At 35.9% G+C, this 27917-nt stretch overlaps 6 protein-coding genes across 6 annotated transcripts; 2 read left to right on the forward strand and 4 right to left on the reverse strand.

The window, feature by feature from the left end:
* Positions 1-6355: 6355 nt before the first annotated feature.
* Positions 6356-8724, reverse strand: CLUP02_17906 (uncharacterized protein; the record flags this gene model as incomplete). The annotated part of the gene is made up of 4 exons (XM_049296810.1): positions 6356-6365; positions 6540-7311; positions 7653-7793; positions 8298-8724. The coding sequence occupies 4 exons, from the start codon at positions 8722-8724 to the stop codon at positions 6356-6358; spliced, it is 1350 nt and encodes a 449-aa protein (XP_049138034.1).
* Positions 8725-9843: 1119 nt separating this feature from the next.
* Positions 9844-10469, forward strand: CLUP02_17907 (uncharacterized protein; the record flags this gene model as incomplete). The annotated part of the gene is made up of 3 exons (XM_049296811.1): positions 9844-9945; positions 10009-10075; positions 10126-10469. The coding sequence occupies 3 exons, from the start codon at positions 9844-9846 to the stop codon at positions 10467-10469; spliced, it is 513 nt and encodes a 170-aa protein (XP_049138035.1).
* A 94-nt stretch (positions 10470-10563) lies between these two features.
* Positions 10564-12036, reverse strand: CLUP02_17908 (uncharacterized protein; the record flags this gene model as incomplete). The annotated part of the gene is made up of 1 exon (XM_049296812.1): positions 10564-12036. One exon carries the CDS (start codon positions 12034-12036, stop codon positions 10564-10566), a length of 1473 nt encoding a protein of 490 aa, XP_049138036.1.
* Positions 12037-16496: 4460 nt separating this feature from the next.
* On the reverse strand, positions 16497-17045 carry CLUP02_17909 (uncharacterized protein; the record flags this gene model as incomplete). Its single annotated transcript, XM_049296813.1, has 2 exons — positions 16497-16964; positions 17013-17045. 2 exons carry the CDS (start codon positions 17043-17045, stop codon positions 16497-16499), a joined length of 501 nt encoding a protein of 166 aa, XP_049138037.1.
* Positions 17046-26047: 9002 nt separating this feature from the next.
* CLUP02_17910 (uncharacterized protein) lies at positions 26048-26481 on the forward strand (the record flags this gene model as incomplete). The annotated part of the gene is made up of 2 exons (XM_049296814.1): positions 26048-26310; positions 26379-26481. The coding sequence occupies 2 exons, from the start codon at positions 26048-26050 to the stop codon at positions 26479-26481; spliced, it is 366 nt and encodes a 121-aa protein (XP_049138038.1).
* Positions 26482-26725: 244 nt separating this feature from the next.
* On the reverse strand, positions 26726-27915 carry CLUP02_17911 (beta-lactamase; the record flags this gene model as incomplete). The annotated part of the gene is made up of 2 exons (XM_049296815.1): positions 26726-26872; positions 26926-27915. The coding sequence occupies 2 exons, from the start codon at positions 27913-27915 to the stop codon at positions 26726-26728; spliced, it is 1137 nt and encodes a 378-aa protein (XP_049138039.1).
* Positions 27916-27917: the final 2 nt, after the last annotated feature.

Here is a 27917-nt window from a genome sequence, read left to right on the forward strand (position 1 = left end):
CAATTCCCTAGTTCTAACCTTGTTGCCCGATAACTCCGACGAGAGCAACCTTCTTCCTACATACTTTTTCTTAGCACGTACTATTAGTACGGGCCACTCTACTACACTAACCTCCTTAATAAGGCCTATTCTAACCCCCTTTCTCTTATACTAACTATAACTAGCTTAGGTAACGGCCGCTATATACCGCTATAACTACCGCCCTTTTTAAATACTTTTAGTACCCTCTTAGGCTTTATTATAATCGTTTAGTTTACGCTATTTCGGTCCCTAATTAAAAAACGCCGTATTTTAGACTTTATTAAGGTAATATTTATAACCCTTAAGATTATAAAAGTTCTAATTACGAGACCTAAGCTAAATACGTTTATTATTATAACTTAGCTTAGATTAATAATAATAACCTAACCCCCCCCTAACTACGGAGCGTATTTTAATAGGATTATAATTATTAACAAAATTAAGACCTATCTCTTTAGTTTTTATTTTATAAGGGATATTACCCTCGTAGTTATTTAAGAGTCCTTTTAGTTATTAAAAAACTCTAAATATATTATTATTATAAGTTATTATATTACTAAGCTCGAGGCTCTTTTTAAAAAACCTTAGCTATTACTTATTAAAACTTCTTAATATAAGCTAAATTATAAAATTATAATAAGCCTCTTTTTTATTAAAATACTCTCTTAAAGCTCTAGCTATTATACTTAGCGTTTTACTAATTATTAACTCTAGGGGCTTATAGCTCGAGCTTTAAATATAACGAGCGACTTATTAAAGGGAGTTAAAAACGCACTTCTTTCCCCTAATACCTATATTTTTATTTATTTTAATTTTAAAAATCCCTACCGCTAAGTAAAAGCACGGTTTATTTATAAAGAAGTTATTAAAAACTACTTACTTAAGAGTAAAAATATTAGCTTAGTAACTAAGGTTCTAACTAGTTACGTACTTATTCTAAAGACCTTAGGAGTATAATAAGTTATACTTAGTCGCTATACTTAGCTACTTAAACTCTTTAATATAATTATTATCAAGGGATCTAAGATTTAGTCTACTTATATTATTAGAGGTATTAAAACTTAGATCCCCGGCCTTAATAAGTAACCCCTTAATTTTAGTATATATATTTAAAATAAGGTTAGAATAATAATAAGAATAACCCCCCTCTACTACCGGACCTCTAGCCCGATAAACAGCCCTTATATAATTTATATTATATCCTTTTTAAAACTAATAAAAAGGCTTTTTAATATTTTTAAATTAGTAATAGCTTAGCTACTTACCTACCGACCCCTTCTTAAATAGTACTAGGTCTACTTAGATTAGTATAGCTCTAAGGACTATATTAGAACTTAATATTATTATTATTATAAAAAGCTAGGATATAATAGTAATTATACTACGATTATCCTTTAATACGTAAATTACTAAGGGCTATATATAAGTAATTATACGAGCTACTCTATATATTTTTAAAAGAAAAATAGTACTATTATTTACTAAACTTCTTAATAAAAAAAACTCTTATATAAAGTAAATAAAGAACTCTATATATAAATTACGAAGCTTAACCTCCCCTTAAGCCCTACCCCTAGGTTAAACTTTATAAAGTCTTTAAGTACTTAGCTTTAAGATAAGATTATAAGTATTAAAGTAAAGAGATTTATTAAGGATGTTATTTAGGGGTCTATAGTTATTAATATAGCTATATATAATACTAAAAATTACTTAAATAAATAAGAATAAACCTACTTAATTATTATAAAGTTAAATAGTATTATAAATTCTATTTTAAAAAGTAATAACTACCCTCTTTTTAAAAAATAGGGCTCTAAACTCCCCCCTAAAAATAGCTTAAAATACGAAGAGCCTATTTTAAAAAAGAAGAATAAGAGTAAATATAAGAGCGCCTCGCGTAAGCGCTCTATAACTATTTATAATTAACGTATTTAATACGTATTAAAATTAAAGTATTATAAGCTAATATATAAAAAAACGGCCGTAAGTATAACTACGCCCTTATTACTACCGAATTTAAATAAGTAAATATTTTATTATTATAAGAGCTATAATATAATATAAATAAGTTATAGAATATTACTAAATCTTACCCTAGCATTGCCTTATACTTATTAATTTAGAACTAGGCTACGACTACTAATAAACCCTAGGTCTTTATATACGTCCGCTAGACCCTCCCGTACCTAGTAGCGTTTAATATTATAAAGCTTTTTTATTAAAACTTATTTAGAGTACGTATCCTAGGGTATTATATCCTTAATATTTACTACGCCCTTAATAAGAAATATATATTAATAATACTTAATTATTAAACCCCTTTATAAAAGCTATTTATTATAGGGGATCTAAACTCTTATTATACTAATTAGTAACCGGGGACCCCCTTATATACCCCTAGGAACTATTTTATTAATTAAATAAACGGCTATTATTTTATTATATTAAACCCCGTAAGGGTCCTTATTTATAAAGCAAATAACGTACTTAACCTAACTATTTTTAACGTCCCCCTAGCCCGGACTTAGATTACTAACTATATATATATTAAACTAAATTATAATACTCTTATTATAACTATCCCCCTTCTTATTAGCTTAAGTAATACGTATTAACTAAGAAAAAAAAAGCAGAGGATTAAACTAGAGAATATACTATAGTTCGTAAAGAGGGTTAGGGAGTTAACCTAGGTATTATATACTATATATAATATTATATAAGACTTTAATCTAGCTACGGAGAGCTTTAATAACGTATTTTAATATATTTATACTTCCTCCTCTACCCTATATTATATAGAGAGTAGGGGGACGAAGTAGTAGGACGAATCGTATATTAAGGCTAATAGACGCTTTAAAGTAATATACGTAGTTAACCCCTAATCTCTTATTATAACTATAGTTAATTAGTAGCGTAATAGTACTATATAAAGGGCTAAGGCCGCTATATAGGCTAGAATAGTCTTTTTTATTAAAAAGGATTTAAATATATACTAAATTATAAGTTAGAACTAGCCTAGGCCTTAGGTCTAATCTTGTTTTTTATAAAATAGTAAGAATATAGTTACTAAACTTATTAAAAAAGCAATGCTCCTTTAGAAAAAGCTCTTAAAGCGTGCAATTATAGAGGATAATATATATCTTAACCTTACGATATACCCTCGATAACTATTACTTTAAGATTTTATTATTTATTAATACGAAATAAATAATATAGTACTTAGTATAAGAAATACTACCCTTAGTGCGGATAATATTATAGTCTTAATACTACGGGCCTACTAGCCGTATATTAATAACTATATCCGTTACTTTTACTAAGCCTATCTCGTACTTAGATATTACCCTAAGGCTTAATAAGACGCTAAAGTAGTAATAATACTAAAGCCTAACTAGGATATACGTATTTATAAGGGCTAGTACTTAATCTTATTCTTAATAACCCTAGGGAAGGGGCTAGAGCGCCTTATAACTAAGAAAATATCTTATATTACTATTACTTAAGGCGTACTTAACTTATAAATAACTAAGGTACTACCTAAATAATCGGCTACGGATATAGCTAGGGTAATAGCTTATAATATATAGGCTATTTTTAATAAAAAGCTAGTTATTATTATTATTATAATAAATATTAAAAAAGCCTTTAACTTAGTATTATATAACTAACTATATAATCGGCTCTAGGTATAGGGTTAGCCTAAGAATATTATTATTTAAATATAGTACTTTAACTAATTATATTAAGCCTCAGTCCGCTATAAAAAATACTAAACTCCTATATCCCCCCTTTTTTATAATTTATTATAGGGGTTACTAATCTTACTTATTCTCTTTTTATTATATATTAAGTAGATCTATTAAATTAGCCCAGAGTTCTTTAGATTTAATTATATTAATAACTATATAATACTAAGCGTTAAGAGGGACCTTACTAAAGCTACTTCCTAGGTATAATAAATTCTAAATAATATTATTACTTAGGGTAAGGATAATATTATTTGGTTTAATTTTAAGAAGACTAAAGTTTTTTATTTTATAAAGTAAACCTTATTAAGGGCTAGAGATATTACCCCCCCCCCCCCTATTTATTATAATAATAAGGAGATTAGACTTTACAAAAAGGGTATTATAAAATAGCTAAGTATTACTTTTAATAAGAAATTACTTTTTTATAGCTATATTACTAATTACTAAAATAAGGCTAGGTCTATAGCTAGCTATATTAAAGGCCTTAATAAAGTCTTTAATAATACGCCCCTAGTTATTATATATAAAGCGATTTATATTATTATTATTCTTAAGGCCCTATACGGCGCTAAGCTATAGTACCCCGGCCTAACTTAACTTACTTTTAAAGTTAGGGTTAACTTTAAAATATGTACTTAATTAGAAGTTTAATATAGGCTAAAGTTAGTTATTAAAACCCTCTAGACCCTTATTAATATCGCTTTAGAGGGCTCCTTTTTAGTATAATAAATTATATTAGTTACGGCGTTATTATATAAAGCGAGTATATTATTAATAAAGCTTTTCCTAAACTCCTTTAGAAATTACTATATTATTAGGCTCTTTATACTAAACTACTCTTATCCCCTAGCTTAAAAGATTTATAATTATAAACTACTACGTAACTACGGGAACCCCTCTTACCTAATTACGCTTATTTAAATAACTAGTTAAATCGAACGTCCCCCGTAACTAGCCTTACTACCCTATAACTTCTTAATTATAAATAACTTTAATAATACTTAAAAAGTAATTAAGATAAAAAAAATATAAAGCTATTATAAATAATATAAATCTCTCCTTATTACGTATATTATAACTTATATAAATAGGTTATAAATAACTCTAGAGGTTACGGGCTTTAGATATACTATTTACTAAAGACCGTAATTAATTTATTTTAAGTATTACCGCTTCCCCTAGGCCGAAGTCTTTAATACTAAAATAAAAAAGGCTATTATAAGTCTTTATATAGCGCTAAGGCTTAAGAATAAGTTTATTATAACTATTACGGTTTATTTAAATAACTAGGCTATTATTAAATACCTAAATAATACCCCCCCCTTATCCTCTTAATAAGCTATTCTCGAGTTTAGGGAGCTTATTAAGAATACTAGGGTCCCCGTTACCTCCCGTTAAACGCTTAGTTATAAGGGTATTATAGGGAATAAAATAGTAAACTAGTTAACTAAAAAAAGTACTATTATAAGTCCCCTTAACTTATTTATATACCCCTTAATTACTACTTATATTAAGTATTATACTTAAGAGAAATAGCTAACTATACTCCGGGGCTAGTAAGAGGATTATTAACTAAACTCTTATAAGGCCCTTGCCTTACTTATTAATAATATAGCAAGCCCTAAGCTAAAGTTACTTACGTAACGCTAGCTCTACTAGCTCTTTTTAGCTAGGTCTAGCTATAGGGACTATATTATATACTACTATTTATATAACTATAATAATACTAACCTCCGCTACTTATATAAAAGGGAAAAAGTACTTAATTATATTTATTATTACTATTTAGTCTCGCATAGGGGTATATTATAGTTTGCCTAAGCTAACTTTATTTAGTATTAATTTAATAAAAACTAGTCTATTTATATTATACTACTATAGAGCTCCCGGTTCTTTATTAATATTTACTTAAAATAAACCGATATTTATTAAAATTAGGTTAGTGCGCGCGGAATTAGCTATAATAATACTAAACCTATATTTATTATTAAATAGTACGGCTATAATAAAAATATCGGGGTGCCCCCCTTAACTTTTATATTAATAAACCGACGTAATAGGACGTACCATATAGTTCGTATCTTAACTAACTATTTAAAATAAACCTTTTTAAGCTAAACCCCCCTATTATAATAAGTTTATTAATACGGCCGTTAGCTCCCTTAGTAAATATTAATCTTATAGGGCGAGTATATTAATATAGCTCGTTCGATTAGGATACGTAATAGGCTATATACTTTATCGGCCTTACGAAGCTTATATTTACTTATAGTAGCGCTAATAGTAATATTACTTTTTATTTACGCTATATTAATACTTTATTTTATTATATAATATAATATATTACCTTATATTATAATATATTATATACCTCCCCCCCCTTACTTTACTATTTTATATTTTATATTATATTACTCTCCCTCTACTTATTAAAAGAGCTAGACTCTTTACCTCGGGTAGTAATACTTATTATAGTACGATAATAATCTTTTTATAAATATATAAAATACTACTTAGTTAGTTTATTATATTACTAGCGTAATGCTCAAACCTCGCTAAGTATATTTACCCTAGGTTATAAAATATTACGGGGGGCTATATATAAATAAAAGGGTTAATCTTAGATTATATATTATACTATCTTCTAGGAGGGTATTATATAGGCTCTACGGGGTACGGTATACGGTTTTATAATTTAATGCGATATAGTCACCTTTCGCCTTACTTAAGGACACCACGGCGTAAAATAGCACAAACAAACAAACAAACAAACAAACTCCGACGAGAGCGATGCAGAGTAAAGCATGCCCCTGGTCACGGCCAGACTCCTGGATCTGCATCAGAGTCTTTCCGCTACCCTGCTCCGTGAAGTTGGCGATTGAGAAATAGGGCAGGGCACCATTAGCCACAACCTCGGGCTGGCCCGGAATCCCGTTCTTGAAGTAGTTGACCGCGTAATTGTACATGGTTCTGTTGTCGTTGAAAATACCAATCGCCATAAACGAGGCAATGTTGCACAAGTCCCAGTTGGCGTAGTAGAAATCCGGTTTGTTGTAGTGGTGCTCGAGGAAGTCGTGGTTGTACACCGCAAAGACGCCGTTCAACATTTTGCCAAAGGCCGTCTGGTTCTGCTTGGGCCAGCCGGAGTATCCACGAAGGAGCTCGGCGGCGTTGGCAAACTGGTATCCGTAGAGCCCTGCCGCGAGATATTTGTCTTCAGTGCCGTTGATATCGACAAGGGTAGAGCTCCAGCCGTCGAGGATCTTGGCTGCGTGGTCTGCGTAGGAAGTGTTACCTCCAACCAGCCATCGAATGGTCAACTGGTACGCTGAGTGAGCATCGCGATAGGCATAGCCGTAGTTGTTGGTGGGCGCAAAGGTGGCGTTTGTGCCACGGACAAGAACCGACTGCGGCGTTGGCTTCCACGAGGTCTGAGCCAATTTTCCGGCTTCTAGATGCTGCCAGGCTCGGTACCAGGGTTGATCCTGGGCATGAACATGGTTTTTGATTCTTGCGAAATCGTTCGCGGAGTGAAGAGAGCCTGGATGAGCGAACGACGTATCATTCAGGCCATGCAGCTTCTCAAAAGGTGAAGCTGTCACGCTCCATGACAATAAAGGCAAGAGGAAAGCGGCCTCAAGATGCATGATGACTGTTTGAGACCGAAGAACTTTGATAGAGGTGCGATGCCAAGAATTGCCTCAAAAGTTGAAATATGAACATAACGAAGAGTCTTATAGATATCAATCTGATGATATGAAGGTCTCCCACCCAACCTTTGGGCAACATTAGGAATCTGATGGTACATCGTCAATACCACCCCAAAAGAGTGTGCATACACAGCACCGGCGCAATCTTCCCCGGCTGACGCCCGATCCATACTTAACCCCACAAACGCGGGGTGATAAGACGCGGCGCGCTGCGTTGCGTGGCCATCCTTCATGATCGGCACGGGCGACACCGAGATCTCTCCCGGATTTCCGGGGGCGTGAGACCTGGTCGAAGTGCGCCTCGCAAACGAAGCTGAGGAAGCCTTGGCAGAGACTCATTTTCGACAAAATCGGTACCTCTATTCGAATGGCTCATTCCCCGATGCCGAAACAAATTAGCGAACAGTTTAAAAATTTCAGCCTTTGATTCCTCACATCATACTCCGTGATCAATATGTTCTTGTCGTGTACACTACAGCTTTACACTTCCACTTTGACGGGAAAATTAGCATAAAGAGCGAAGTCAATGAGCAGTTGTATTCTGTATTAGGGTCTCGCCGCCCGGTGTTACATTCTCGGTATCACTCAGGGAGCTTTGGTAGTATCCACGAACTGCACACCGAAGAGGCACGTTTCCCTGAGAGGTTGAATCAGCAATCTACTTGCAGCAACGGCTTTCAATCGAATCAAGTTTAAAGACTACAATGGAGAATAACAAAGACAATCTAGAAACCAAAAGGCGCTGCGTTCGAGTCGTTGGGGCAACTAGCTACGAGTTGATCGCCAACTACGGCTTGAGAGTTCGAGACAACCACACCTCCGGCCGGGTCAGTGAGTGAGAAAGTGAAGCTGCCGCACTGCTGTGCATTGACAAATAATAGCCGAATTGGATAGTATTGGCCGGCAGTCGCAGTGAACGTGTAGGTGCCGGCGCTATTGGTAACGTAGTAGTCGACATTTTTGTTGACATTGGCATTGGTGAAACCAGTCTTGGCGTTATTGCCTAGGCAAAGATGGACACCATCATCGACATTACTGAAGCTGAAAGTATACGTGCCAGAAGTGGCCGGATGGAAGTATCCGATGTGTTGAACAATCATGAACTGGGACTGCCCGCTCGTTGTGGTTCCGTAGACGGTCCGAGTCATGGTGGCGCATTGCTGTGCAAGACCAATGGTCGTTGTCCGACCCGTGTTATCGGGATTCTGTCCAGAAAGCACGGTGTTGATGTTGAAATAAGTCATTTTCCGGTTTGCTTGACCATCAGCGCCGTTACCGTGAAAAGGGATATTTCTAGAGCTACTAGCAGTCTCTGTTGGAGCTTGCGCAAGACCATAGTAGGCCCAGAGTAGCCCAGGGGTACAGCTTGCGGTCGGACTAGTGGAGGACGAAGACGAAGTTGAAGTGACGTGGAAGAGGATGATGGTGTCACAAAAGTGATCACGCCAGTTGTGCCAGCCGGGTTGGTAAGAATTATTGTTGTCAGTCCCCTCTGCGTACCGGTCGATGTCATGGTGATATTGAAGCCAGTAATAGGAGCCGAAGTTGACGAGGAACCTGTGGTGATAGACGAGCTGGTACGAGTCTAGATGAGAGCCCAAGACATGCGAGAGATGAGACGAACAGACCCATCGTGTCTTCATTACATATTTCCTCTCATGATATGTCTGAAAGCGGCGTTCACTACACGTGAGATTTGCTTCCAAGATGGGTATTGCCTGTCCAAGAGAGGCCAATACGAGCTGCTAGAGCCAACAGAGTCAGTGAAGACACATGTCAGGTGCCTCTTAGGATCCCATGCTTTGTGGTCGGGCATCCTTGAACTTCCGATAACTTCTCTACTAATCACTTTATGGCTATGCGTCTTGCCAAACATGACTTCCGAATCTTCACTTTCCTCTTGAGTCAAGACAGATTCCCTGCATGTGCCCTAGCTTGGCACGCTGAGCCCGGAGAATGACGATAACATGTTATTTCTGGCGAGCCGCAAGTCTAGGCGAAATTTCACATCACTTCGTGATCCGACTGCTTACGACGGATGCGGAAAACGAGTCAAATTTTGCTTATCACTAAGTGAACCCATCGAGTGCACCTTTATTGCATAATGGTTCCGGATTCTGCTTAAAGAGTAAGCTAATGAATTACAAACCGGAAATTTTCTCAGCTACTGGGCTGATGTAAGTGAAGCTGTCTGGGATGGAAGATCGATTGATAGCCAGGTACATAAGCTCAAGATCAAGCTTGCCTCGTCCTCTCACAGATCTCAAAAGTAGCTTTCGCCTCTTCGACATCCTTCGTTTGCCATCAACTTTATTCTGTGCACTTCCTGCCAGTTTCAAGAACAACAATTTCCTATAGCCACGATGAGAAGAGAGCTTACGTGCGGCTTTGCAGCTTTTATAGTAACGGCTGTAGCCTTGGGTACGGAGGTCAGGACCTTGTCGACCAAAACGGCTGACTGCTCTGTAAGTCTTGAATACTCCTGATACTTCAACCGTCTTCATGAATCTGATAGACAATATTCCTAGTTCACGTCCTCTTACGACAAGCTTCCAACGTTAACAACAGGCCAGGTTGGAACCTCTTCTGTCAACTGTGGGCTGCTTGACATATACCTCATTATTCGCGTTCTAATTATCTAGCAGGGCAATCAAACACTATTGGAGGCACAATCTTAGCTTCCGAAACCATTGTAATAGCATCGGAGTTGACCTGGGTGCCAACTTTAGGTTTAATAATTCAATCGTCAAGCCAAGGTCCTGCTTCAGAAGCTACTCAGACTGCCCGCTCCTCATCAACCACCAAAACCTTGCCTTCCGGAACTACAATCGTACAGGTTCCTGCATCTGGCTCTGAGAAGTTCATGCCGGTTTCCTGGCTGTCTGGAATGTTGGCTGCCTTGGCTCTGATCATGTTGGAGCATTTCCGGGATGCATGTGAGGTTGACGTTTTCTGGAGAATGTCGGCAGACTCAGTTCAAAGATGCTGAAAATCATCACTCCAAGTTTATCACTAAACGCGCTCAATATTCTGAGAATTTGCCAGATGCCGATGGTCTCCAAAATCAATTGAGAATTCTCCCTCTACTCTGCTGATTTTCTGAATTTCAACCCTTCGACGTGTTCATTGGCAAAGATGGGCACGAGATCGTCCACCATGTGCCACCTAGGCTTCGGCATTTCTTCATGCATGATCTCCTCGCCAATCCTCAAATTCTCGAATGTGATATTCTTCACCATCCGATCTCGATCATACCCCATTATCATTGATGGATTGAAAACCTTTGAGTCTCTCAGGTTTGCCGACATGTTCTTAATGTGAACGTTCCGAATACCGCGACCCGGAGCAGTAGTCCACGTCGCGTTTTGCATGGTACGAATGTTGATAAGCTGCCCTTTCGTGATTCTCTCAACTCTGACATCCTCAATATGGATATCATGGAAAAGATTCTCGTCAGCAGCGTTGATGGCAATACATCCCTGGTACCATACCTGATTCTCTTCGTGGTCTAAGATATCGATGTTGCTGATACGAATGTTGCTGGTGGTTTCTGGTTTGGCAGGGTTGCCATGTGTACCCATGTTGATGGCATGAGCAATGTCCGGCAGCAACACACAATTGCGGATCGTGATGTTGTGTGAGTCACCATACCAGTTCCAGCGATGGGAGTATAGCGCGATGTTATCATCCGAGTTTCGCAAGAAACAATTTTCAATAGTGATGTCCGAAGAGCAGAAGAAGTCGACTCCGTCGCCATTCCCCGAAAATGAAAAGGATCGGTATCTGTTGATAAGAATGTTATGACATTCTCCGGCGGAAAGACTGAAGCCCTCTGCGCCAAGAGAAGTGACCCCTTCAACCTTGATGTTGCTGGCTCTGCTCATTGTGATGGCGCCGCCAAGCTCTCGATAGACGTACCCACCCTCTGGTCGAAGGATAAAGCCATGACCTTGCACAGAAGAATTGAATACGTCAATGAAATTCAGCCGACAGGTGATGAAAGCGCCACCGGCGAGATACACTATCTTGCCTGAAGGCACCATCAAGTTAATACCATCAACGACTTTGGAATATGCCGAGCCCTGATTGATGCCCGGACCAAAGTACCAGATGTCCTCGGAGTCAGCCGTTGGCGCATCTTTGTCAATCTGGTTCGTCAAGAGATGAAGCGCTTTCCACTTGTCTCCGTTGATCTCTATCATCAAATCTCGTGGTTGATCGAGATTGAAGACAATCTTGTCGTTTTCGACTTGCGCCGTGATGCCTAGAGAGAGAGGCCGAATGACTGCCGTTTCAATGACACTCGCGGTATATGTAATACTGATTGTTGTCGGTGCATTTAAATCAAAGGAAGCTAGGGCTACCGTGTGTTTGTTGAATGTATGTCTTGTCATGTTGGCGTTTGCAACTTCCACTGCGTACGCCGGTATCTGGCGCCATTGTTGAGGAGCATCGCCCGATGCATATGCTTTTGAAGGCCGGGCTTCAACGATGAAGTCTTGATTGATTGGTAAACCGGAAGGAGCTTCGTAAACTTCGATAGTATTTGATGCCATCTTGTCAAACACAGAGCGCACCGTGGGTATTCGTGGATAGTGAGGAGAGGTGCCAATGAAACAGCGTGAGTCTATTGACTTGGGCAGAAAGAGTAAGTAAAGTCTGTTTTATTGCACTCAGGGAACTTCAATCGCTTGAAGATCATACGTTCTAGCGGAGAAACCTGCGGAGAAGGGCGTCCTTTGAAGGGTACTCGTAATAGTTCTTGAAGTCTAGGGGATGATGGAACGAGGGTTTTTGAGCCAAGGTAGGTCCCTTCCTCGCCTCTGAAGCCGGGCCATCTCTCGGAATAGCTCCACAGATTGCTCCCAACCCCTGCTGACGTAATGTTGTAAAGCCAGAGTCAGCCCGCGTCTCCGTAGTGTTCTTCGAAAACGCAAAGGTCAAGTAGAAAATAAAAACGCGGTGATCGTCTCTTTTTGGTTCACATGTTAATCCACGTTTCCCGGCTTTCCCCGGCTTTTTCTCCAGCTTTTTGCACAAGGTTTATGATTCCCTTGCCTGTCCAAGGTCCTACTGGATATGCCCATAACAGAAATTCCTTCGGAGGGAACAAACTGATCGAAAATGTTGTCGAACAACACCATCGAGGTCTCCGGTTGTGTTTAATGCGCCTTCGGTGGTGTATTATCATAGTCTCACCTTACCAAAGCGCCAAGCCTGTCAGACATCGTGGAGAAACTTTGAGAACCTTCGACATTGAAATTAATGTCCGACACTTTAAATCAACTGCACATTGTGCTATCATCACCGGCATGCTCTCGAAGTCTTTTTAGTGCCTCGCAAAACTTGATCCCACAAGGGGGAACCGCGTAGACCGTATGCAATGTACAAAGACTTTGCTGATTTGTTCGTATGCGATGATTTTTGAAGGAGATATGTATCTAGGAATCTAGGTATCTTCGGCTCAGTCGTAACTATGGTGGTACTTGTGAGAAAGTCTTAGGCTGGCAGCGGCTCAGGGGATTAGCCAGGCAAAATCAGAATTTGCGCCGTCAAATAACTGTTCAGAGTGTCTTGATACTTCACCTGTAATCAACGTCTCTGTTTGGTTCTACTGTGATGAGTTTCAAAAGGGCTTGCGCGGCCCATGCCATTTGCTGAGGTTGTAGGTGGATTTTGCTATGACTCGATATTATCGTGATGTGGGTGAGATTGGGACCCGTGGCAGTCATGAATGTAGACGGAAGTGGCCCGCCCATACAATTCACACAGCCTTCAGTCCTCGCTGATCATTTCGCAACCATTGAAGCTTCTCAGAGCATGTTTCTAGTGAGAGATCAGCGGAGATTGGGCCACTACGGAATGGAACATCCGGAACATCGGCTGTCCGCAAAGTAATTGATCTGTAAGGCGAAATCGCATTTCACCCGATTTCCCGTCCTACTGTAACGAAACAAACCTGTTGTTCTACCACGATTCTTTATCAAAGCAGACGAGTCATTGTTATTCCAGGAACCAAACTCAAATTGATTGAAGGCAAAGTACGGAATTATAGCCGCCGTTTGGTACGTCTTCGACAGACCTTCTGGCCAAAGCTATAAGTTGAGTGGTGTACAATGAACCGTGGTAAGGCTTTTGCTCGAACTTCACGGCCTTCTTATTAAGTACTGATTACCTACTTATCTTAATTGCTTACGCTATCCTACTATCCACAATGGAGGGAGGCATTTTCTTCGTGTTCATATCACTGGCTACTGCGGCCCTGGTCGCAAAAGACCCCTCAGGCTCAAAGGTTGTCCGGGGGCACCCCCATCCAGTCCGCGATGCCCCCCAAGGGTGTTGCTCGATGAGTTCGTCAGGATGTGTACGCCATTCTACACCCATGCTACTGTGTCTCAATCGCTAATAGATCGTCTTTGTAGACTTGCGTGGCGTACACTGTTGCGGTTCGTACTATGCGGGAATCAAGTCACTCTACCACTGCCAAGCTGATACCTTTACAGGAATGCGTTAAAGGATATTGTTTCTAAGGTCTCTTTCAAATCTTGATGTCATGAGGCCACCCTTGCTATTAGGACCCTGATTTCAAAGATAAACGCTCTCGAGGAACACAGACTCGCAGGCTGGTTCCGCTAGAAAAAGAAACAGCCCAAATGTGCAGTCTGTCTACTCGTGCTTATACGTTTTTCCCATAATGAGTCAGTCAACATATTAGAGAGAATAATAGCAGAACCACTTGAGCGATTCTAGTGAGGATCAAACTTAACATTTGTCTCCGGGCTCATAGGAGCGAGATAATACCGCTTTCTGAGATATGCACGGAAGTAAGGTGGTTATCGGTCGATTTCACGTGAGACTCAAGTGACCTCTATCCATTGCGGTAGCCAACATCACGCTTAGAGGCTACCGTTGGCGTTGGACTAGCTAGAAGTCTATTCTTTGCCATGAATATGTTAGATGAGACGTGTGAAAGTTTACCACGCATGATTCGGGCGACGATTCACCGCAAGGCAAAATCGGCATTCTACTTCACGCCCTATTGGCAATTTCAACATGCTGTGGGGGCGGGACCCAAGCCAGCCAGCGGGATGCCTTCGGCTATGCCGCTATGTAATAATATAAGGGCAATTACCAACATCATGCTTCTGGTTCATTCTGGTCAGTTCTCAACGCATGGTCACTCAGTCAATAATGGCTTCAACTATCCGTATTTCTTCAGTAAACAGCTAGTGCAAGGCTGCAAAGCCTATGACATCATCTCGGTCAGTCTAAAATCCAGTCCAGGAATCAACCGGCTATTTCATCGCTAGATGTTAGTATTCTGAGAGCTGAAAGATCGAAGATCAAACGTAAGTAGCTCTCAGCGGTTGATAACCTCCCATTCTCATCGCGTTGACAAGGTCTTTGACGATTTCGTCACGTAGCGTTCATCCCGCTTAATTCAATTCCGCCTGACAGATACGTTTGTAACCTCCATTTGCGGAACGTAGATCCATTTCAACCATGGCCAGCTTCAGTTGATATGCAGAGAGACCATGTAGGTAATGCCGTCCGGATGTCTTCATATATATGCTCTCGGGGGGTGGGGGGGTCAAGTGCAAAGGCATCTTGCGTTGAGAGTCATGGCGACCCGATTAACCCCAGAAGCCGGCGGGAGACTTTGCCAGCATACTCAGCCCGCTATAATTGCATTACTTTAAGATTGAACATACGTCGATCTCTATTACTGAGTCCCGAATTGAGCCGGAAGTCAGAGCGAATGGCACTTTCGTAATGTGTCGTTGACTCATCTGAAGAATGACGTTGAGATTCTTGCAGCCGAGCTTGCATGTCACAAAACCTGGAGTTGGATGGCCGTTCTCCCCCCGCAAACCCACATGAGGCGCTGCAAACGTAACTAAAGTTATTCTACTGCCGACGACGGACATGGATTTGGACTTTCAGTCCAAATTCACAGCCAACAACGTGAGGTATCACGTAACTTCATGTTCAAACCGCTCCGCGTATATAGAACTCTCTCTACGCAACGGACCTGATCTACCGGCAACTAAAAGTGGTACAAAGCTTGTTCGGAACTCATAGCGTGGGGAATACTAGGTTAATAAAGACGTTCGGGAGATTCGTGAAAGCGAGCACAGGATATGTTGAGCGATTATTTACTAACAGGACATAACTGCAACCAATGAGCGCGACTGTGCTGAAGTAGTACTTTGAAGGCGGATAAGGTCTGTTTCCGTTTTGCGTCGGAAGATGTTCATACTGTAAGACATCGTACAGCCGACAGCGTGTATAAGGAATCATAGAGAACCCCTACCTGAAGTTCTTTGATGGTCAGGTGCCTAGACTTCGAGGCAACCGACGGGATACTCAGGAATGCCCTCGGCGAATGGAGAACTTGAAACAACAATGAGTGCTAATTGAAGCGTATGCGACTCGTAACATATCATTCATTTATCTAGATGCAGACATAGGACGGACGTCGATCCTTCTCCTCGTTCAGGACAGGCGGCCAGGATATGGCTTTTGTACGGGAGAAAGAAATCAGTACCTTAGCTTGAACATATAATCGTCACTGTCAATGGCCCGCCTCCAACTGTGAGCTGAGCAAGCCTACCATCTCACGCTTTGAGTTTTGTTTCACTTCAAGCTGTAGACCAGCTGTGTGTTGGTTCTCAAAGTTCTCATTGCTGCAACAGGGGATTGGCGAGACATGCACGCATAAGGACTAAAGTCATGAGTGCCCACCGGCCGTAGCACCGATAACTAACTCACACATGTAGCTTGATTTCATTCTCGTATGTGATGGAACATGTACGCCCATCTTGCCTATATCAGAGCAATCGGATCTGGATCATTTGAGCGGATTGTTTTGTATCCATTGTGTATGGAGCTATCTTTAGCGCATTCCTTTCGTCAAACACAAGTCTCGAGTTTGACGTTTCTTCCAGGCAAGAACACCACAAACGACCTAGTATCCTCTCAAGAATGAACTCAAGACCAACAATCATAGCTCCATCTATTTCGGGGCGAGAAGTCTAGTGTTGGAGGATCGGACACGGATGCTAGTGCCCTTTCCACCAGGGTTGAGTGCCCGTACATTGGAGATGGTGGGGTTGGTGAACTGGATGCTGTTGGTGTTTCCGCTGCGAACACCGTTGGTCCGGGCACCCCATGACAGGCTGATCTCTGGGTTGGCAGTCGAGCGGCGACCCGGTCCGACGCCGAGAGGGAACTGCTGGCGGTAGGTGAAAGTTCCCTGGGTGAATCCGGGACCCTCCCGGGAGACGCGGCCGAAGCCGGTCATGGCGGCATCGCCCTCGAGCTCGATGCCTGCCTCGCCGGCGCGGGTCACGGTCGTGCCTACGTTGGTGACGGTAGCTTCGACAGCGGCAGTCTCAGCCGCTTCGGCGCCGGTGACGGCGAGGTCGACGGAGACGTCTATGGTGGCGACGACCTCTGCTGCCTCGAGGACTTCTATAGTGAGCTCGATCAGGGCGAGGGCTCCCAAGATAAGCTAGGCCTGGGCATATACCGCGAAGAGGAAAAGAGGGAGGAGGAGTCTCATAATTCCGACTTTAGTCGAATATGGTATAAAAAAGGAATAAGATAAAAATAAGTATGTAATTAAAGTGATTGGGTGTCAGTGAGAGACTGGATCGTAATAAGGAGGCACTAACATCTTAGTCAACAGTGTTACGAGTTATAGTACGTAGTAATAAGTATATAGAGTATAGTAAAAGTAGCTTAATTATTAAAATAGAAATAGACAAAAGGAAAAGGTCTATATATACGATATTTAAAATAGATACGTAATTTAGTACGTAACGAGTACTTTATAAAGTACGATTACTATCCTTATTACGTAATATACCCCCTAATTACTATTATTAAGGAGCTATTATATTTAAAATAAATTTTTTAAATACCTTTATAAAAGCCTAATTTAGTTAAATATAAATAAAAAATAAAATAAATATAAAGGATATACGTTTTTTAAACTACATTTATTATAAATATATCCTTTTATTTAAAATAAATAGAATCTTAACTTAGAATAGTACGTATTTTATTACTTTTAATATATAAATTACTAAGGGCGAGGCTACTTAGCTACCTTACGTATATTTAAATTCTTATAATATTACCTAGTTATTAATTCTTTTTTTTTTTACTTTTTATAATTATTATAAGTATTCTTATTTATTACGCGCGCGCGCTTATATTATTAAATTATCTATTAATTTTACTCTAAATATAAATATTTAATATATCTAAAATTAATAATAAGTTTTATATAATTTTTATAATATTTTTTATATATATATTATATAGTTTATTAAGAATTTAGATAAGTAATAATATTAATAAGCCTTTTTAAATTATTACTCTTTTTATAACTTCTTACTTATTTATTAAGGCCTAGTTATTAAGCTCTCCCTCCCTAATTAAAAAGATATTAAGGTTACTAATTAAAATATTAAGGATTTTATTAAGTTTAAAGCTCTTTTTAATAACTATAATAAGGGTAATAATAAAGTAAATAATAATAATAAGAACTTTAATAAGCTTTTACTTATCCCCCCTTTAGAATTTAAAAATAAAAATAAAACTAGTTTAGATAATAAGCTCTTTAAAAAAGGTATATTATATATTTATTATTTTAAGAGTTTATATTTAATATTATTTTAGGGTTTAAAAAACGTAAAATTAGCTTTTTTTAAAAAAGTAATAAAAAATAAAAAAGAATACTAAGAGGTTAAAGTACCCCCCGTAATAAGTATAGTTCTTTTTATTATTCTAAGCCTATTTAATATATACTTAGTTTTTAAAAAGCTTAAAAAAAAGGCTTTTAAAGAACGAGAGATTTAATACTTATTCTATTTTAAAATAGCCCTTTAGTATATTAATTTTAAAAATAGTAATTATTATTTTATAAAAAATAGTAGCTAGTATATGCGCTATTTTAATAACCGTTTAGTTAAAAAGTATATTAATATACTAGTCGTTTTATAGTTAAGAGCCTAAGCCCTTACTAAAACTATTATAAATAGCGCTCCCTTTTCTATAAATATATTATCCTTTTTTATTATTAAAAAGCGTACTTTTAATTATAGTTCTAATAAGATATTACTAAGCTCCGTAATATTATTTACTAAATATATAATAATTAAAAGATATATAAGAATTATATTAGCTTTTATATAGAAGACTTTTTTAATACGTACCCCCGGTCTTTTTTTATACTTATTATAATTATTTATAACTAACTTCTTATTATATTACCCGCTTATGTACTTTAAATTATTAATTTAATAATTATTTTAGCTCCCGTACCCCCTATTACTCTTATTATTCTTAGTTTTATAAACTTCGAGGTATATAAAATACGTTTCTTAGCGCATATACTAACCCTCTTTTTTAATAATATTATACTCTTAGTAATTACGTACTTCGTAAACTAAGAGTTTAAATAATAAATATAAGCTTAGGTTTTATTTTTATATATATATATACTTTATAAAATAAAGTTATTTTAGGAGTTTAAGCCTTTAGGTTATAAAAGGTTTTTATTTTATTTATTTTAGGCCTCCGGGCCGCACTCTAAGTTCCGTTTATTATTTATTTTTAAATATTAAGTTTTTTTTAAATATAGCTTAAATTAATTATTTTAGCTATTTAAAATAACTTCTTACGTATTATAAAAGTTAAAAAGTATATAAAATATTTAAACTTAGCTTATAAAAGGTTTTTAATAAGTCTATTTACTAATATATTTTCTATTAATATATAAATAACTTCGAAGCTACTTTTGGTATACTCTCATTTTAACTATATATTTTATATATTAATATAATAGAGTTAAGTAGTTATTCTTTCTCTTTCCTTTATAATAAGTTAAATCGTTTACTAATTATTATAATTAACTAACTATACTTCTCTTAAGTTAAGGGTAATATTTTTAAAAAAGCGCTTTAGAGCTATAATCTCTTTTATAATTTCTTTAAAATAAAAAAGCTTAGCTTTAATAATTAACGTCGTAACTATTACTTAGCGTACTAATTTTTATTAAATTAGGCTATTAAGAAGGAATATTATATATTTTTAAAATGATTATCGTATTACCTCGTTATTTATAAAACTAATATCTCTAGTTAAAAATAATAATTATATACTTAATATATTATTATAATAGAGCGTAAGATATTTCGTTATATAAAGACATTAAATATAATAATTAATTACTTTAATATAAGTTACGCTTAGGTTAGTTAAGAACCGTAATAATTATAAATAAATAAAAGCGACGTTTAGTCTAATTATAATAGCTATATAAAGTATACTCCTAACCTTCTCTTAATAACTCTTTATTTCCTTTTTTATTACCTACCCCTCGTTTAGTTTAAACTCTTTTTAAAAAAGAGGGGTAGCTAAATATAATAAATTTATAAAATTAAAGCGCTTAGTAACTTACTTAATATATACGTTATAAATAAAATAAACCTTATAAATAGTACGGTTTTATAAAATCCGTACTCTAAAAAAGTAATTAATTAGTCTATTCTTTTTAAAGTTAATATATTTTTTTATATTATTAACGATCCCCTAAGCCGCTTTTTAATTATTTTAATAATATAAAATAATAAAGTTATTGATATAAAATACTAATATTACCTTCTTATTTATAGTTTAGTAAATATAAATCTCCTCGTAGTTATATATTATATTTATATTACGAAGTATAAAAATAAAAGTTTAGAACTGAAGAATTAATAAGTCTCGGAGGCTATATAGAGCGCGTTAGAGCTTATTTATTTTATTAATAACCTTATATGTTTTTAAAGATTTAATAATTACTAACTTATTATTTTTAAAAAGCGCGTTAAGGAATGCGTTAATAATATTATATTAGTTTATTTTAAGGTCGAATTAAGTAATTATTATTATTATAAGCCTAAAGGCCTTTATAATAAGTATTAAAAAATATATATTTTATAAAGGGTTAAGTAGTTATATATCCCCCCTTATATATATACGTACCTTTACTTCGCTAACCTCGTTATTAACGTCGTACTTATAAATATATACTTACTTTAATAAAAATAGGATCCCTTATTTAAGATTATAATTAATCTCTTTTTATATACTAATATTCCTTAGCTTTTTTATTTTTATATTTATAATATTTCTAAATAGGTTTTATAATCATAATAAGAGATATTGAATATTACTAAACTTTTTTAATAAGCTCTAGAAGTTAATTTTAATAAGTCGTAATTTCTAAACTTCTTTAAAGCGCTCTAAGTAAGTCCTATAAACTACTTCTTTTACTATTTAATAAAGTATTATATATTTTATATTACTTTTTTTTATAGCTTTTTACTAATTAAGTATAAAAATAAAAAAAAGTAGTCTTAGAAACGGTTATAATAATCGCTATTTTTTATATTTAAATATAAGAGCGTTACGAAAATATTACTATCGAAGCGTTATAAAGGTCTACGGGCCTAGTTTAAATATCTAGGACCTAATAAAGCTTTACTTAGTACTTAATAAGGTAGTTTTTATAAGCTTTATTTTTATATAATAATAAAGGTTTATTATAAAAGTTCTTTATTAATATTAATTTTAATATTAAGAATTACTTTTTTATAATTAGTACCTCGTTTACTATATACTTTAGTATTTTATTAAGAACTATTAAGAATTAAAAGCTTAAGGACCTTTATAATATATATAAATACTTATAAAGAGGATTATAAACTACGCAAAGCCGTTTATAATTTAGTTATTATATCCCCTTTTTTACCCCTATTTCTAAGCTTATATAAGGGGGTTATTTTAGGAATTGATAATAATAATAAAACTATATTAGCCTTTTTAGCCTTATTTATTATACTCTAAAGTACGTTTGTTAATTACTTAGCGTCTTAAATAGTTAAAAATTTAATAATAATATTATTCTTAATTATAAAATTATTTTAAGTATTAATATTTTTAAAGTTTAGATCTACTTTTCTAAATATTTAAACTAACTTATTATTAATATTAAAAAGTTCTAATATCTCTTAAATTACTAAATTTACTTATTTATTTATAATAACTTACTCTTTATATACGGGATTATAAAAAACTTCTTTATTAAACTTAATATCTTTTATAATAAATACTTACTTAAGTACGGGTACTTAGACCTTATATAAGTTATATATTTTTAATATATATTTAACTAAGTATCCTATATACTTATAGAAAAGTACTTTAAACTCTTTTTAATATATACCCTTTTTATAATCCTTATAAAAAGGGTATATTTAGTAGTTATATATATAAAAGCTACCGAGATATAGAGTAACCGGTTTAATATCCCGTACTTAATAACCCGTTTATTACTAACGTTAATACCGCTTTTATGAATTAATTTCTATTATAATAAGTAAATCTCCTTTATTAGCCTCTCGTAAGGTAATATTATAAATAGAAATTACTATTAATACTATTTTATTTTGTAAATTTATAAAAAGGTTTAGAAAAGGTATATTTTATAAACTTTAGTAATTATAAGTTAACTTACTCTTTTAGTATTATTTATAAGTTCTTTTATATATAAAAGTAAAAGTTTTATTTTAATTCTCAGCTCGCTATACTACGTTTTATATATATATTTAACGTTTATAATTAAGAGAGCGGTCTTATTATTATTATTAAAAAAGTAAATTAGAGTCCTTTTTTAATAATAAATCGCTACTTTAAGGCTTTATAATACGAAAAGTACTTCTTTTTTTATTTTAATTTTTAAAGAAAAACCCCTAAGCTACTTATTATATTTATTAAAAACTATAAATATATATTATTATTTATTAAGAAATAGTTTAAAATAAAAGAGATCTTAGTATATATAGTACTATAGCTATAAAGCTTTTCTTAAGGGTAGTCCTCTTAAAATTATTATTTTAGTTTTAAATAATATATATACTTTATACTTAACTTATAATAAAAGTTTAATATATATACTTCGAGTTTTATATAGTAATTAATAAAAAGTATTAAGTTTAAAATAACCTATTTTAAAGTATTAAAAGAGCGCGCTATTAGACTTTTTATAAGTATATTAATATAAATAACGGAATTCTTTATAGTTAATTAGTAATATAATATTAACTAGGTTTTATAAAATATGCTTAAGGTTTATAAAAAAAAGATAAGATTAGAAGAGCTTATATTTAAAAAAGACTAGATTGTTCTTTTAAATAAGCTACTTTTTAATAGTATTTTTATAAAGTATTCTTTATTATAAAGTATAATCTAAACCGTAATACTAAAGTACGCTTCTATTTAATAAAGTCTCTAAAACTATATTAATATAAAATCCCTCGATATAAGTAACGTTTTAGAGCTTTAAATTATAAGTTCCTTTTTTCTTAAGTCTATTTAAAATATCCTTTATAATACGAGTACTACGTATAATAATAAGTAATATAATAGTTCTTAATTTAACGTAGTTTTTATTACTTAATAATACGTAACTCTCGGGTTTAAATAAGCTTTTATTATTAACTAAATATATTATTTTATAGCTATTTATTATTATATTTTAAAAAATGGAGTAAGTATTACTTATAGGGGTACTAAAAATTACGTTTATTTTTAAGTCTTAACTTTTTATAAATATAATAACTACGTAGCCCTCGTTTTAGTTTATTAATAAGCTCGCTATAAGTTAATTAGAAAATCTTTTTAAAAACTTAGGTTTTTTAGGGGTTCTATTATTCCTTAGCTAACTAGCTTTTTTAAATTTATTATAAAGTAATTTTTATTTACTTAATTTAATAGCGGCAAGGACTTCTTTTATATAGCTCTTTAATATTTATATTAATAACTTATTAATACTTTAGTTTATAAATACTTATTTTAATTTTTAGTACGCTATAGGGCGCTATAAGTATACGTAATTATAAAAGTATATAACGTTATTTTTATTATTTATATTATTAACTAAGTTAAAATGTTTAGTAAAAGTAAAATAAGCCCCTCTTTAACTTAAAAGTTATTTAGTATATACGTTCTAAGTTACTAAACTAAATATATATGTAATCTCTTCGAGTGTCTTTATATACGTTTTAAAAGCTATTAATATACTAAAGGTCTTATATATACGTTAGCCTTATATAGGGTTAAGTCTAGACTTAACTATAATTAAGAAATTAAGTATAGTAATTTTCTTATTAATTTTTAAAATATTATACGTTTTAGCTTAGAGGTAAGTAAATTACTACTCTTTATATTAGTATTAAGAGTTAATTCCGGTCCTCGCTTTATTAAGGGCTTATTAATACTCCTCTCGAATTATATTTTTTATTATTAATTCGGGGGGCGTAAATTCTTATTTTAAATATTTAACGATTTATTATATATTAAACTTAGTACTATTCTTAGTAGCTTTATAAAATACGTATTTATATAGTATAACGTTAACTAATTTTATTAATTACTAAGCGAGGATTTTAATATATATATTAATAATATCATATTTATAAGCTATAAGTTACTTATGTTTAGTATTAAGCTCTTATTATTTTTAAATACTCTTAAGTATATAGATCCTTTTTATAAGTATAATATAGGGATAGATTTATTTATATAAAATAAGTAATATAGCTAGCTTTATAAAAAAAAACCTAGCTTAGTTTTATAAGTTATTTATATTTAAAAAAGTTAAAAGGTTTATATTAAGAGTTATATTTAGAAGCCATTAATAAAGGATTTCTTAGTTTCTTTAGTCGTTCTTAAACGCTTTATAACAGGCTTAGTAAGCTTATAGTTTTTTTTATTACGGGTTATAATTAATTATTTAAATTCTAAAAATAAAATAAGCGCTATAGAGGGGTTAAAGAATATATTAAAATTTAAAGCGTTTAAATTAACGTATTTCTAAACCCCAACGCCTTTATTTATAATACGAAGTACGTTAAACTATTTAATTTAATTATTATAATTAGTTAATTTAACTTAGGCTAAAGTAAGTATAAATAAGTTAGTTATTTTAAAAAGATTATAAAAATCGTATTAATAAGTACGTTATTATAATATAAGGTCTTAATTAAGAGCTAGGCTTATAATTATTACGAATTATAGTACGTAGTAATAAGTATACGGAGTATAGTAAAAGTAGCTTAACTATTAAAATAGAAATAGATAAAAAAAAAAGGTCTATATATACGATATCTAAGATAGATACGTGATTTAGCACGTGATGGGCACTTTATAAAGTACGATTACTATCCCTGTTACGTGATAGATAGCGACTAAGTCTTAAGTATGTGATCTGAGAAAGCCCGAGCCCGGACTGACTCCGGACATCTTCAACTATCTGTCCGATGATTGTGAATCATTAAGTTTTCCCGCGATAGTATCAATCAAATTGGATTATCAGCTACGAAGTTTCCACTTTGCCTAAATGGTTGAGAGATCTTCAACTGATTCCATTGTCACTTGCTCGCGAGTCGTGAGCGCCGGATATGGTTTCTGCCAAGACCCAGCACAGACACATCTTCTATGGTTAGTCGCCGAGAATTTCCTCAGACTTGGTGTAAGGTGACTGCCATCACGAGATTTAGAATTCGGCGATTAGCTGGGTCAAGCTGTGGTTGAGTCTGTAGTGTAATCATTTGAAAGGAGTGACTTTTTCGCGAGGTCATGTGAGGCTGATTGGTGATTTGGGTTAGACGACCTTGATGAGCTGGACGTTGGGTTATCTACCCTAGTCGCTTGTTCGTAAGCGGAGTTGAAAGTGTTTGTCTATCTCCTAGTTATGTCTCGTGTTCGGTGAGACTGATTGAAATCTCTCTGTCGTCTATAACACTCATTTGTCTGAAAACATCTGTGATGTCTTTGTATTTGTGAGGCTTCTGATGCCGTGGAACGCCCACCATCCCAATACCGTACAAAGTTCTTTTCGTAATATCCCCTTCTTTGCTAAACGTTCATGTATGGCATATGGGCCTTCTTGATTATTCTACTATTAATATCGATGATGTTACTTTCGCGGTTGCCATAACACTCGCAATCCTCCGATCGGTCGTTGTTGTTCGGTTTCTAGCGTGATTCTTTCTTCGGCAATCCCGATTTACGAGGACTTAGGCCTCGAAGCGAGAGGTGCTAGGGTCATTCAGAGTGCGCCCAAAACTTGAATCTCGAACCATGAGACGATCCCGACTTTACAGTGGGACATTCTCGCCGGCGAGCCGAAGACATCGCGTAGCTCGGCTTTGATTGTTTGCTTGCCCCGTTCTCTTCCAAAAAAGTAAAAAACAGTGATTCTGCGAGTCAATTGAGCCAAGACTTGGAGCCTGGAGATGCCCTGTTGAGATTACGAGCGTGTTCCGTAGCGGGGGTTCATCCGGTCTTACGCAGTTACGAACTACTACATATATGATAATTAGCTACGCCGCGTCAAAGGTTGGTTGGACCATCTAAACAACAGCTCTCACGTTCATTTTACCAACATCATTTAACGCTCCCTACCCTCTACTCGGAAACCTTCACTTTTACATTCTCTCTATTTTCACGATGCAGTCTTCTTTCTTCTTGGCTGCTCTCATGGCCGCGGTTGTACCCGCATTCGCCTATGAGGTGGGCACTGGCTCATGCTGCACAGCTCAGCTCAAAGCCTGCCACGAACAGGGTGCCGATGCCTGCATCTGGACCAACGCAGCCATTTGCGTCAACAACCCCAAAAACTCTGTCCCTATCGACGAGACTTGCAACGAGAAGTGCCCTACTGCCTCCGTAAAGACCCCGGATGGCTTCATCTACAAGTTCCAGAAGCACAAGTGAGTTCCTCATTAGACTGGTGTCTGTCTTTTCACATACTTAGACCAGTGACTAATCAATTTAACAGCGCTCCCGCCGGTACTTGTGTTTGCAGCAACACCAACCCGAATGTTGGAAAATACTGCTACGGGCGTAAGAGAGACCAATTCCGAGGTACGGAGAGGGCCTGAATCAAGGCATGGAGCTATTTAGACAGAGGCGTTTGCAAAATTGTTTTGAGAGAATGTATTATAAGCTTAGACCTTACAGTCATTTTGGGAACTCCATGAACTATTCAAATTCGCTGTTTAGTGGCCTTTGTCTATCCTCGTATCACGCTCATGAAAAACTCTACATGTCGGGGACCGGTTCTCGTCTCATAGCTCCCTGCTAGAAACATGGACCGGGGTTGAGTATTGCGATTCCATAGCCATATCACAAAAAGCTTCGGAAACCGTAATCATGGTTTGACTTGTACACATGTCGTTGAAATGCGCCAATGATTTCCTCGATCTGAGGGTCTTGAGGTGGGAGGACGTGAGACATGATGAGACCACAGAAGCCGTTGGTTCGATCAATAAACTGTAACTTATGTTTAGCAGACAAAGTTGAAAGGGGAGAGGGCAAAAGCGGACCCAAAATTGGTTCGTTCCACCGCCCCATGCCAAAGTATTTGGTCCCCGGGGGCACTCCGCCTCGGAACGACGGCCGTCGATCAACATTCCTCCCAATCCCCAATTGTAGACCTCGCCGCGGTAGAAGTCGCCAATGGTAAGTTTTCGCCTGTCGAAATCTGCTTGCAGAGCTGCTCTGCTTTGGTCCGACAAGTTGGCCTGAAACATCATCTCCACAGAATCGGGCTGGAGCACACGCCTGTCGTTGCTGAAGATGGAAAAGATGAGCTCCATGTAGTCTCCTGCGCTGCAGTAAGCCCCATGGCCTCCGAAGCACTCCGTGTCGACTCCTTGATTTAAGGTCAGGACATCAGGATGCACCCCGAGTCTCCCGGTAGTTACGTTTCTTTCCGTGAGGGTGGCGACCTTGTGATCTTTCCCCTCTGCGTTTGGCCAGAAAGTGAAGCTAGATGCTCCCAGGGGTGCCCACACGTGTAGTCTTAGATATTTTTCCAGAGACATGCCGGTAAGCTGCTCTATCAGTTTGCCTGCCCAATCTGGCCCACAACCATAGTCCCAACCCTCGCCCGGTTCGAAGAGGAGCGGGTCATCGTAACGCTCTTCAATAGTGGGCTCCAAGGTAGCTGGGAGGCTTCCTCTGAGACTTCGAAGCCGTTTTAGGTCTTTGTTTTGGAAGTAGTAGCTCGTGCCGGCGGAGTGTGTCAATAAGTGGCGAAGGGTTATTGGGTTGCGACGCTCGTTGAGGATGGGTGAGTCGTCTGTCCGCCAGCCAGCTAAGACTTTTTGCCGTCCCAGGGCTGGGAGTATGGAGCTCACATCTGTGTCTAGTGCGAGAAGCCGTTTCTCTACAAGCTGTAATACGGCTACTGTGAGTGGGAGCTTCGAGCAGGAAGCTAGCGTAAAGACGGTGTCTTTGTCGATGGGGGCTTGATTGGGCCATGATGACGATGGCCCGCCTAGGCATTCGGATACGATATCGGATCCTATCATTG

This window comes from Colletotrichum lupini, chromosome 10 (genome assembly GCF_023278565.1).
Source record: "Colletotrichum lupini chromosome 10, complete sequence".
NCBI lineage: Eukaryota > Fungi > Ascomycota > Sordariomycetes > Glomerellales > Glomerellaceae > Colletotrichum > Colletotrichum lupini.